Source organism: Trichosurus vulpecula, chromosome 7, assembly GCF_011100635.1.
Source record: "Trichosurus vulpecula isolate mTriVul1 chromosome 7, mTriVul1.pri, whole genome shotgun sequence".
Taxonomy (NCBI): Eukaryota; Metazoa; Chordata; class Mammalia; order Diprotodontia; family Phalangeridae; genus Trichosurus; species Trichosurus vulpecula.
Window position 1 is genome coordinate 69,076,370 of NC_050579.1, and position 14,012 is coordinate 69,090,381.

The following is a 14,012-nucleotide window of genomic DNA, read 5'->3' on the forward strand; positions in this document are numbered from 1 at the left end:
ACACAAATTTGTAATTTTTCTAAGGCCGTTTTCTATAGTAGATGGATTGCCAGGTACATGAGTTACTTTGTGAGCTATAATAAAATATTTCACAAAGTGCCGGACATGAACCCATTTATCAAATCAACTAAATATCTAAAAATATGCTATGCCTGTGGAAATAAATCATGATAAAAAATGTTAGCCTTAACCTTGCTGCAGGTTAAGCAAAAAAGCAGATGACTGAAAATCCCTAACATAATTTTACTTTTACTACTTTCAATTTCAGGGGCCCCCTGGAAAAGATGGACTTCCTGGGCACCCAGGACAACGAGGAGAAACTGTAAGTGAATGTCTTCCTACTTTAAATTTTTCTCCTTAAAAAAGCTGTAAACTTAATTTTGAAAAAAGAAAACATTCTAATAAACATAGCAATGAAACAGTGATGATTTCATAAGAATCTTAACTTCTGTTATATGCAGCATTTTTTCTTCCCTTTTTTTCCTTTTCTTTTTCTTTAAAGACTCAGTTCATTGAAAGTCTGTTCCCACACAGTGTTTACTCAAATAGGATGAAACAGATGAATTAATTCTGCTAAGTCTTTTGGAGCTAACAGTATGATATAGTTGAAAGAGCTTTAGATTTAGGTCAAGAGGTCCTTGGTTCACATCCCACCATTGCTACTTTCTACATTTGTGACCTTGAGCATATCACTGTACCATCTGGGCCTCAGTTTCATTGTTTAAAAAATCAGGAGTGTTGGCCTAGTGACCTCTAAGGTCTTCTCTAGTCCAGAATCCATAATCCTATTAAGAAAGAAACAAAAACCACAGATAAAAAATATTAGGTGGATTTATTTCTGTGCTGAAGTCGACTAAGAAATTATAATAGTGACAGTGATGATAGATCTCTCTGATGTTTAATGCTTTGGGTGTGGTTAGTATTCAAGGGAACCATATTTCTTGGAATACTTATCACAAAATATAATATAATACAAGATCATATGATCATACCTATATTTTTATATAAATTTCTAGAATTATATTATTTACATAAGTATAATTATATTTGAAAGAACCTTTTTGATGTGCCTCAAATTAATATCTAGGAAGTTTTTGTTGACATCACAAAACTGCTGTTTTGTCAAACCATAGGGCTATGAAAGATCTTGAGTAGCTAGCATGTCTATCCCCACTTCTAGGGAAGTCCACAGATCTGCGAATCTATTCTATTTTTTTTTTTTAGAGTTAATGAAAACATATGGTAAAAGCACTTAATTGACACTTTGCTAATTAACATGGCCCTATTCTATCTACCAGTTAACCATGAAAGGACCTACTAACCACCTACAGCATAATCTGTCATAGCTTCTTTTTCCCAGATACATAATTTACATAGTAAAGGGATGTTTTGGCCACTAAAACTAAATTATTAAGCAGGAAGTCCCATATTTCCTATTTAATGAGAAATCCAAGGGTTTTAGCATGATGCCCCAAATCAGTTTCCTGACAATACTACTGATTAACTTTAACCAATTTTCCTGAGTTGGTCATAGAGCACATTCATGATTGACTTGATACGAGGGGAGGGAAATAGACTCCTGTTACTGAAATCTTGCCAGTTTGGAAATATCTTGTGTTCATAGGTTCAGAAGTTTATAGCTGACCAAGATCTTAGAGGTCACCTGGTGCAAACCCTTTATTTTATATGTAAGATAGAGTTTTGTGCTCATGTAAGGCATATATTCCATGTGTTGTCTAAATGTATAGAATTATGGCAGAGGCCACTGTACTCCAAAACTGTGATTTCTACCTTAAAGGGAGCATGAGAAGGTCCATGCCTGTATGGACGCTTGCTCCTTCTCTTGACTATTTCTAGGAGGGATATTGAGTTAGATTTCTACCTAACCTCCTTCTCCCTCCATTATTTCTGTTCTAACTGTGAGATTATTTTTAGTAGGGGCTTAAAACAAAGCTGCTACTCTGGTTGCTCTTAAGGAAGTAGGCTGTCCTAAGGTTACACTTGTTGGCTTAGCCACTTCCCATTAAATGGAGGTTACACAAAAGATCATCGCAAATGCTAATTAATAAGTAAATCCATTGATCTAAGCAAACAGAAGTCATAGAAATTATACAGACTAGAATATATAAGAAAATATACAATAATCGCTGAATTTTTTCGATTGGAATGGGATAAGATCTCAACTCAACAAAAAACTCCGATATCATTCAAGAAAAAATTTTCTTACCAAAGTCCCCTAGGCAGGTAAGCTGGAAATCAGGAAATCAAGGAAATCAGGCTTTTTCTACATGTCTACAGCTTCCACGCTTCCACAATCCATGTGTGTTTCCTGATAAGCCACAAATGTCTCTCCGTATCTTTCTGCATAGAAGTGGCACATAAAAGGCTCCATGCTTACTCTGAAATTCTGGTTATATATAGATGAGGAAACTAATGCCCAAAGAATAGTGACTTGTTGAAGATTGCACAGAATGTCATAGTGGGGCACTGAACCTGGTCATCTGCTTCCAAATATAATACTCCTTCCAGTATATCACATATATGTCCTGATTAAATGTAATCTCCATTGTAGATGGATTTCTACTATTGGGGAAGTCCCGTCAGCATCAATCAAAGTCTTTCCTTTTTGTAAACCAAGTGCTAATTTATAAGTTAAATAAAATATTAGTTTTTTTCAGTTTTGATACATCAAAGCCTGGACTTTCAAAAGCCGAATCAAGAATGATTTAGTCAAACAAAAGTACAAAATTGTCTGGGCTTCCACATAGAGATGACATCTGCTTGAGAGACGTAAGATCTATTTTCTGAAAGGATGCAGATCATTTTCATGTTTGCAAACACAATTCCATCAAGTTTCAACAGCCTTTTTTCCCTTTTGAATGGGTAAATCAAGGTCTTATTTTAGGACTCTACCTCTAAAATATGTATAAACTGACATTTAAGAAAAAATCTAGAATCACCTTGAAAAAATTAAAATGTATCTAGAGCTTTTATGGTTTTCACAGTGTCTAAAATACAAAGGCTAAATTCATCTGTGGGAAAAATGTGTGTCTGTTTCTATGCAACTGTGATATCATTTCAGTGCCAAGGATGCTTGATGTTGACTTTCTGTCCTGCTCCCTGGGTTCCAAAGGCTCAAGAGTTGCTTCTCTATGCTAAAAATGAGTCACTTCAGTTTACAAAGAAAATTATTTATGTGTACATATACCCATACATACTCAGATACACGCACACATATATACGCACATACATATATGGAAATTATATATGTGTGCATTTATATGTATATGTATATACACACACACACACACACACACCAAATAGTATTACTTTCTAGACAGCCTGGCATAGTGGATAAAGAGCTAGGCTTAGTCAGAGCCAAGAACATCTGGGTTCCAGTCCTGCCTCTGGCATGTACCATCTGTGTGACTCTGGACTAAACTTCTTAGTGCTTTAGGCAACTCTCTAAAACTTTAAATTGCATAGAAAGGACCGACTTGTATTGGTAAAAGAAGTTTCATTGTGGGGGAAATAAATAAAAGAAGGGTCTTAATAAGCTGATGAATATACCTAGTGAATATTAGAGTATTGGGGATCCACTTAAAAATCTAAGTGTTCCTTTAATTATTTCATCTTTTTGCATGTGTTTAAGTTAGTGAGTCAGTAAGTCGACAAGTATATATTAAATACCTACTATAAGCCAGGCATTGCTCTTAAGTGCTGGGATTACAAAAAGAGGCAAAAGACAGTGCTTGTCCTCTAGGAGCTCATAATGAAATGAAAGAGACCACAAACAAACCAATATGTACAAATAAGCTATAGGTAGATTAAATAGGAGATAATTAAGGGAGAGGAGGCTTAGGATTAAGAGGATTAGGAAAGGCTTTCTGGAGAAAGTAAGGTTTTGAAGGTTACTGTTGTTTGTCCTTCATTCTCAAAGAGGAAGATAACATCTGGAAGGGGATGACTTGACTTGTGGGTGAATTGGATTTAACTGAGAGAGGGCTGTGCAAAGTCACCAGCCTCACTCTCTCCAGAGTCATCTGGGTCCAGTGGCAAGATACGGATGAGGAATTAAAAGGGGTAGCTAAGTGGAACAGAGGATAGAGCACTAGCCCTGGAGTCAGGAGGAACTGAGTTCAAATGTGGCCTCAGACACTTACTAGGTATGTGACCCTGTAAAAGTCACTTAACCCTGATTGCTTTAAAAAAAAGTAAAGAAACCAAGACAATATTAATAGATACTATTGACATTTACAAATTAATTCTTGTGTTATTGATAACTTGTCTTCAGCAAAATTGTCTTTGTCAATCATATGTTAAGATGTATGAGGCCAGTTTATTTAGCTATTTTGAGCTTGGTTATCACTAATTAGTAGATACCCTAGTTCTTAGTTAGTAGCATTTTATTGAATATACATTATCATCAATGCATGAGGCATTTGTCAAGCCACATGCTTTTATATTCGCATTCAGATCCCAGGATAATGGTAGCTGTATTCGTAAATGGGATGTAGCTATGTGGATTTTTTCATCTGTGTCTAACCCTAAGAATTTCACCGAATGCTGACATTCATTAAGGATGCATCTAAAGAATTTCCATGCAAATGTTGTCTCTCCCTTAGAGCATTTGGGAAACAGATGGTTCTAAGACTAAGAGGACAATTTGGCCTTGCTATAGGGCAGATTCAGTTTTATCCTGAAAGTCTTGATCTTTGATTGACTCCCAAATGATCTTAGTCTCCTGGAGATCCTCAAAATAGGAAATAGTTCAATATTGATGATTTCATATTGGTGCAAACAAGTCAGCTATAAATCTCCTTGCTTAGGGAAAATCCCATGTTTTCATTTTTCTTTTTCACAGGTTCTCATTGTGGTTGCATTTTTAAATAACAATTTTTGTCTCCTTTTAAAGTGTTAATGATTAAAAGTCTTACTTGGTTTTTCCCCTCCAAATATGCAAATTTTAAAGATCTTGTGCCTATAGTTCCAAAATCCATGTCAGATAATTTCTGGATTATTTAAATATCTTATTTAAATTCTTATTAGCCTACTTGGATTACAATTGTATGTGTTGGTAGCTTTTTGAAATCCACTTTTAAATCTGTTATCTGTTGATGGTTTTCTTGTCATGCTTTTTAGCTTTCAAAATATATCCAACTCTGTGAACTATACAAGTTCATATGAACCTTATTTCTCTGTAAGTTACCTTGGATGAAATTTAATAAATACATGAGGAGCTTTTTTGGAGGCTAATAGGGAGCCCTGGATAACAAGCCTTATGGCAAATGTTGACTTTTAATTCTGACCCCACCTCCTTAATATTTTGGAAACCAGTCTTCTCAATTCTCCCTGAGAGCAATAAGAGAGACATCTATTTATCCATCAAAGTCCTTATTTGCTCATCTGTAAATCAAGGGAGTTGAATGTGAAGATTTCTAAAGTTCATAGCAGTAGCAAGTCCTATAACCTAAATATATATTTTATAACACTTCTCAGTATATATATAGATATATATATAGATATATAATATACATATATATGTATGCATGCATGTATGTATGTATGTATGTATGGAAAAAGAAGGATTTGGGCTCTAATTGGCCTCCCTCTACCCTTTGTATGTGCAGCATATTCCTTGTATGTAATTAATCATAATGGGGAAACCGATTTTAAAAGCCATTCTTTTACTCTTGAGCAATCACCTTGGGATAGTGACACTAATGAAATTCAAGACAAGAATCAACTTAAATTACTCTCTCTCTTTAAAAACCTGAATCAACTCTTTGACCATTAAAGATGCAAGGTTCTAAAAATCAATTACTCAGATAGCTTTACATGATTTGATGTCAGATAAACTAGTAGAAAAGTGAAAATTTAGTAAATCAATCAATACATTTGTCTCCACAATGCTAAAACAACTGAAACAAAAAAGAAAAACTTCCTAGACTTACTCTTTTTTTAAAATAAGTTGACTTTATCAGCATTGGCAGATCTTCAACAATACCCCCAAGTCCAATTTTCATATTGGTATTGGACCATCTATGCACATATGTATGTATACATATATCTTGATATATAGATTGATTGATTAGTTGGTTTAGAGATATCATCTATAACTCCAGTTTCCTTGATATAAGGAATGCTTAGATAAGAATATCTCTGTACATGTGTAACGTGACACTTGCTGGGCAGTATATATATTTTTTTATGTTTCTTAGGGCATTGAGAAGTTCAGCTCCCAGAGTCACAAAGCTAGTATTTATTGGGCGTGGGACATGAATCTGGATCTTCTTGACTCTAAGGCCAGCTCTGTAGTCACTACACATGTTGATCAACATGTGTTCAATTTTTTGTACTGCTATAACACAAATATTCTACTATAAATGATATATCTATAGTTTTTCATCCAAAAGTTGATGATACAAATGTAGTTCTTCCATCGTGATTACAGGCTTCATTTCTAATCTTATTTCTTCTATCAAGATCGTGTCCTTCAGTTGATAAATCTTTTGCAAAAGCAAAAGCATGTCATTGGTTTTAAGTGGACTCTAACAAGATTTTAAAATTATTTCCTTGAGTTGGTAATCAGAAGTCAATTAATCAGTCAATAAACATTTATTAAGTCCCTACTATGGGTCAAGCAAAAAAATAGCATTCATAATAATCTTATAGACCAACTTAATGAACAATAAAATACAAACTATATTAAAACCCTGTGTCAAGCTCAGGTGTCATATGAACTGGATATTTCCTACTCCTTTCTTCCTTTTCTCAATAGCCTATTCTCTTGATCCCTCTCTCTTTCTTTTCTTTGTCTCTCCTACCTCTCCCTATTTCCCACTTTCAGCTTCTCTCTCAGTGTTCGTTTGAGCTTATAACGCTAAGTGTTTCAATTTATTCCTGAAATGGTATCCCATCATCCTAATAATCACTCTTTTTATAAGCCTCTTTTAATTACTTGTTCTATTATGTCAGACTGTTGGGATACAATTGTGCTGGGTATGGAATAGATAGTAGGAAGAATTACATTAACATCAAGAAAATTGTTTGCTAGTGATTCAGAACAGTAAACAATTCAAAAAATATCTAAATCATTTACTTGGATCCAGCATGTGGGAATTCTATATTTTGTCGTTTTTATGCAAGCTTAGTTCCAAAATTGCTTGTTACTATCAACTTTATCATAAACTTTCACTTTTATTAAATTACTCCTATATTCCATCTTTTTACTTTATTCCTGTTCTTGATTAGACATTTTCAGCTATTCATAAGATGTATTTCCATACCCCTATTCTGTATTTGTTTCTTTGCTTTCTTACTGGTGAAAACCTCTCTTCATTCTTTGGGTTTTTTACCAGCCATATTTTACTAGCCAACTTAAGAGAACTAGACCTTTGAACAAACTAAAACCTTAGCTAACTTATGCTATTAGCATAACCTAATGAATCTTTTTCAGAAAAATCAGTGATAACTATAGTCAGCAAAAGATGGAGTTTTGGAAAGTCCTGTGATAGATACAGTATTTCAATTTTAAGTATCTATAAAAATGATGAATACGAAAACTTTTATAGCTTGAGAGAGTATATTCATGAAAAACAACTTTCTTTTCAACTGTGAGCCATCCCATTACCTAATGTACTTTTTAATAATATATAACTAATAAATGTCATGTTTCATTCCTTAGGGATTTCAAGGCAAAACAGGACCTCCAGGACCAGGTGGCGTTGTTGGACCACAGGTAGGTCATTTTACATTATATCCTTCAAGATTTTTAAATGTTCTGATACTTTACACTTTCAATTTCTCTGAATATGATGATACTTCTTGAGGATATTATGCATTAACAGGATTAATTTTGGTATTTCAGATTGTGCATATATAAGGTGATTTCAGTAAATTCATCTAAGTCTCTACTTAATAATGCAATCAATTCTTAGTGAAGGGAAGCAGCAACTTGAATAATGTGAAGTATCAGATAATCCAAAAATTAAATGTACCTTAGGATTGAACTATAACACTTTTTTGCCATAGGCCAAAATTCATTATATGGTGGCTTCATCCAAGAAGTTTTAATTAGTGAAGTACTCACTTATAATACTATCCTGTAGCATTCACAGGAGAAAAAAATCCTTAATGATTAGAGCTGTCCAGAGGTAGAGTGAAATGCCTTAGAAGGTAAGCTCTTTAAGCAAGTACTAAATGACCACTTGTTGACTGGGTTGTAGGGAAGACCCTTGTCCACATTTTAGTTTGTGCCAGATGGCCTTTGGGGTCAGTTATGAGATTATGTGATGCACCTGCATATTCCTTTTTTTTCTTTGATTTGGTCTAGATCTATAATTTCATTTGGTTAGGAAATTTCACTGTAGAAATCCTCTCCAGTGAGGCATATCAGCAACTTCTCTGCAATTTACTATTAGAGAGTTTCCTAAGGATTCTGAAAAACTAAATGATTAGCCTATGTTCACCCTGTCATGAATCAAAGGTAACTTGAATCCTGTAGTTCCTGACTTGTGTTGACTCCATTACGCTGTCTTTTGATTTCCATATTAAAGTGAGAATTTCATGTTTGTAATATATTTTTGTTTGTCTTCCCCCACCTGGAAGATTTACATTTATTGTTTTATTTTTGAAATGACATTTAGTTTGGATTTTCTGAGCCTTGAGGTGTAAATTATTATTTCTGGATGATAGGTAAAGTATTCAAAATGCTCCAGGAAATATAAGTCCAACATCTTTATGGAGGCAAATTAAGAACTAAAAGTTTGCCTGTTAAGATGCATTAAGTTAAATGAAGCAGCTAAAAACAGAAACTATTTTTTATCTGTTTCTGAAAAGTAGTGATTAGTCGGGGTCAAATTTTGATCTGTAATTGACTTGAAGTTCAAAGGATTTATGTAATCATACCTGAGGCTGGAATTTCACTCTTGCTAATGAAATACTGTTGGGGAATGAGTAGGTGCTGAAGAATCTAAGAACAAAAGTAGATTAATCAGTGTGTGTGTGTGTGTGTGTGTGTGTGTGTGTGTGTGTTTAAAAAGCAATACTTGATTAATATATGTGCATTGGGAATATGACATAAAATGTGAATGGGTTCTATCCCATCTTTTTCACTGTTCAGAAAGAGGGAAAAACATAATCCAACTTACTCCTCTTTTTGATCCAATATGGTAGAAAGAAAATGTGAATTTCCTTGTATTAGATAGATTCTCCATTGCTTTGACATTCATCAATTTTAATTAAGAGCAGTAGTGCCTAAAGGGCATGCTACTGAGGTTACTACTAAGATAAAGATTTATTTTTAACCTATGGCAAAAACTTCAAAATCTGCTTTCAGGGAGAATATTATAAAAAAAACAGTATAAAACTGATTCCTTTTATTTGGAATGCTTGAGGAAGAGAAAGGCAACATATTAGAATAGGAATATAAACATCATGTGACTTATCTGAATCTTTCTAAACCTCAAATCTTTTTTTGATATTCTCTCATGCCTAGTTGGAAGCATCTAAAACTGACAAAGGCATGTGTTATCTATTCCCTCTCTTCAAGTCAGAAAACATAGCAAGTGTGCTTTATTGAATATGCATGTTTACTGAATTATTACCATTTATTGGACCTTTATAAAGCCCAGCCTTTTGCTTGTTTCACGCACAGGTAGGACTTTGTGGCAGATCAAGGAAGTAGTTGCCTGGGAGTTATATCTATTGAAATAATATTCCTTCTATTACCTTTTATAGGAACAAAGATCTTTCTTCATTTTTGCCTTATTGAGAGCACCCATTCAACCATCAATCAATTATATTCCCAAAGGAAAGTAGTGACAAAGGGGAGCAGTATCACATAGGAGAAAGAGTACTAAGATTTGAGTCAAAACCTGACACTTAACTTTGTGACTATAGGCAAGTCACTTAACTTTCTAGCTTCACTTAACCTATCTCTAAAATGAAGGGATAGGACTGGATGACTTCTAAGGTACCTTTTGGCTCTGATTCAATTGAATTAAATAAAATGGAATTTAATAGTAATATATGTAAACTCACACATGGGTTAAAATCAACTTCACAAGGACAAAATGAGGGATGCATGGTTAGACAAAGTTTGGGCTGAAAAAAGTTCTGAGCACTTCAGTGGACTACAAACTCTTTATAAATGAACACAATGATAAGAACACCAAGAAAGATAATATATGATATACTACATGTATATTATATATATGTATATATGTACATGTATATATGTACATGTGTATCATATATGTACATATATGTATATATGTGCATGTATATACATACATATATACATATGTGTATGTATATATACATACACACATACATACATACATACATACATATAATCTTAGTCTGCATTCTAAGCTATATAGAGAGTCCAGAACTAAGCAAAGGCTAATCTCCTTGGTCAGGCCACATCTGGTATGTTGTTTTCACGTCTTAGTGACCCATTTTGGTAGAACAGCCATAAAATAGAAAGTGTCCCAAATGTTCAACAAGGATATTGAAGAGCCTTGGTTTCATATATAAGTTGATGAACTAAGAATATTATCACTGGAGATATTTAAGCTTACCTGCAAAATCCTTGAGGGCAGGGGGAGTTTTGTCGTTGTAATCCTAGTTCATGTTCTTTTTCAATCCTGTCCTACTCTTTGTGATTCCAAGGACCTTAGCATACAATACTGTCCATGGTTTGTTTGTTTTTTTTTTTGTGACAAAGATATTGGAATGGTTTGCCATTTCCTTCTCCAGTGGATTAAGACAAAGAGGTTAAGTGATTTGCCCAGGGTCACATAACTAATAAGTGTCTGAGGCTGGCTTTGAATTCAGGTCTTCCTGACTCCAGACCCAGCACCCTATGCATTGACCCATCTAGCTGCCTTCCTAGCACTTAGCAAGATGTTCTAAGATGCTTGTTGTTTATTGAGAAGACTGGGGAGGATGAGAGAACATGGTTGCTACTAGAACAGGCATCAAGTAGAAAAATTTATTCAGCTTTGCCCCACAGGATAGAGCTAAAAGTAATGAGAAGTTGTGAAGAGACAAATTTAAGCTTGATGTAATGACAAAACTCAGAAAAAATTAGAGCTGTTCACAGGGAGGAATTAACTACTTAGAAAGGTTGTTGGTTCTTTCTCATTGGAGATCTTTAAGCAGAGGCCAAACGTTCATTTGGCAGGAATGCTGTGGAGGAAAATCTTGTTTTGGGATAGTATCAGGCTAGATGGCCCCTGAATTCCTTTCTAAGTCTTTATTTCTGTGAAATGCTGAAATCAATTAGCACACATTTATTTAGCACTATTATGTGACATTGAAATAGAGATTGTATCATTTGCATGAAATTACAAAATTCCAGAAATCATAAAATTAATGTGTCATAAAACTGGAAGGGTCACTAGGTACAACCACTGCCTTCAGGCAGAATTGTACTTCAAATATCCCAGCCACCAGAGAATATTTCATGGTCCTTAACAGACTTCCAGAGAATAACACCAAACAAGATGACTAATCAACACATTCTATTACTGAACAGTCTTGTCCTGAAATTCTTCTTTAGACTTCAATGAAATCTCTCATGCTTTAGCTTAAATTCATTTTCTTTTGTTTTATGCTAAGTGGAGCTAGAGCACAGCTGGTCAGCCTTCTTTTGCCATAACAAGTTTAAGTGAAAGCTGATTAAATGGCAGCACCAAAAAGTAGCAACTCTCTGGTGGCACTTAAATGACCTGACATTTTTCAATGTGGCATTTGCTGCAACTGAATGCAGCTGGCTATTTATTTCCACTAACCTCAAGCAAATGGAAATCCCATCTCCCTGGCTTCAGGATTCCTCAGGCACACATCTCAGAACTCACCTCTAGGAATAGAGATCGTGGTTAGTTTTGGGTCAGGGGAGTCATTGATCAAGAGAGTTTGTTTAGGGGGGTCATTTTGCTCCCTGGAATTCCCAGATACAAATAGGTGATTGCAAATTTGAGAATTCGGAGCATCTAGGACAATTTTTATATCACCCCAATAAGTGATTTATTGAATTATTCCTGGTTTTGTTGTTGTTTGTTTTGTTTTTGTCTAGATCTATGTTTTCATCAGAGATAGGGAACTCCCTTGTAAAGATACTCCAACTTATGCAGATCAATAGTTTTTTTTTTTTTTCAAATTAGCAATATAGACACTTGCCTTAGGGACTGAGAGATTAAAAGATTTGTCAATATGGGTTGGAAGCAGGACTGGAACACAGGTCCCCTTGACCCCGAGTCTTGTAAATTTCTTTGCCTCTCCTCTCCAGAGGAATGTGACTGGACTAGGTCCATAAGGGAAGCTCAAGATCATATAATACTAGAAACTAAGTCCATGGCTCATATACAAGACACATTTCTGAAGGTGGGAAGCAGAGGAACACTTGAGGAAGCCAGTTTGTGAAAAGGGAAAGACCTAAACAATGAATGTGTAGACATCATGCTAATTATCCAAGAAATACTCTTTGGATCCTAAGCCCACTGACATGAAAGATGTTAAAAGTAATATATCCTATTCCTTTGAGCTGTAAGACATCTCTTACCTATTTTAAGTCCTCACCCCTTTAGTTAACTTTCCTTAACCTGGTTCTGTTAGAGACAAATTCATATTGGACTCCAGAATTGGAAACAGTATTATTGAATTTGAGGATTTTAGAGTTGGTAGAAATCTTGGACATATCTACATCAAACTCCTATGTTTTCATTGCCACATTAGGCAATGCCTTCCATTTTGGGACATTGTTAGAAAGTTATTTCTCATATTGAATCAAATTCTTCCTGCTTTGTCCTAACAGCTATTGCTTTCAAGACTATAAGCCTATAAAGCTTTTTTGAAGAAATAACCCTTTAAAATGTAAAGATAATTGTCATGTCTTTTTCTCTCCCTGGAGAAATATATTCATACTCTTTTTTTTGTCATTAGGCATGACATGGTTGTTTGATGATTTCTAAACCAATCAAAATTCTGTTCAACCTATTTTCTGCTCTTTTAGAGACGTAAAATAGGAGAATTGGAAGGGACCTCATAGATCAAATAATTTAACCCATTCCTGAACAGGAATCTCTCTATGACATCTCTAACCAGTTAACTTTTAATCTAGTCATTTTTTGAAAATCTCCATTGATATAAATCCATGGACAGCTTTGAATGTTTCATGTTGGATAGTTTTCCCAAGATGGAAAAAATAATTGAGCCAAAATTTGTCTCTCTATCACTTCTACCCATTGCTTGTATATATTTAAAGACAGTACTGACATCCATTTTAATACATTTCCTCTCCAAACTAAACATCCATTTTTCCTTCAGTAAATTTTTGTATGGAGTAGTTTCAAGCCTCATCCTAATCAACCTCTACCTTCCTTTGGATGGTCTTCTGCTTTTCAATATCCTTCTTAAAATGTACGGTACCAGAACTGATGGCATGTAGTAACTAACCGGAACAGAGGTCTATAACCTCCCTCTTTAACACTATGCTACCATCAATATTTTTGTTGTTGTTCAGTTGCTTCTCAGTTGTGTCCAACTCTTCTCCACTGTGTTTGGGGTTTTCTTTTCAAAGATATTGGAGTGGTTTGTCATTTCCTTCTCCAGCTCATTTTTCAGATGTGGAAACTGGGGCAAACAAGATTAAGTGACTTGTCCAGGGTCATTCATCTAGTAAGTGTCTAAGGCCAGATTTCACCTCAGGAAGATGAATCTTCCTGACTGTAGACCTGGCACTCTATCCACTTTGCCAACTAACTGCCCAGAGTATTTCTTTCTTTCCTTTTTGTTACCATTTTATACTGCTGGCATTAAAATCGAAACAAATAAATTTAACAAACATTTATTAAACAGCAATGCAGTCTCACCTAATGAGAAATTGCTAAGTACCTACTACAGGTGAAGTGTTAAACTAGACACTGGAAATACAAGAACAAAATGAAAAACAATCTGTTTTTTAAAAAGAGTATATTTAACCAGGGGTATAAAACATGTAAACA

At 34.7% G+C, this 14,012-nt stretch overlaps 1 protein-coding gene across 3 annotated transcripts in view; it reads left to right on the forward strand.

Annotated features, from left to right (window-relative positions):
* The window catches only part of COL11A1 (collagen type XI alpha 1 chain), a 280,750-nt gene that overhangs the window by 176,463 nt on the left and 90,275 nt on the right, over positions 1-14,012 (forward strand). For all 3 annotated transcript variants that reach the window (XM_036766931.1, XM_036766932.1, XM_036766933.1), the window contains 2 exons: positions 269-322; positions 7,688-7,741. In XM_036766931.1, the coding sequence (XP_036622826.1) occupies positions 269-322; positions 7,688-7,741 (108 nt within the window). The remainder of the gene's footprint in view (positions 1-268; positions 323-7,687; positions 7,742-14,012) is intronic.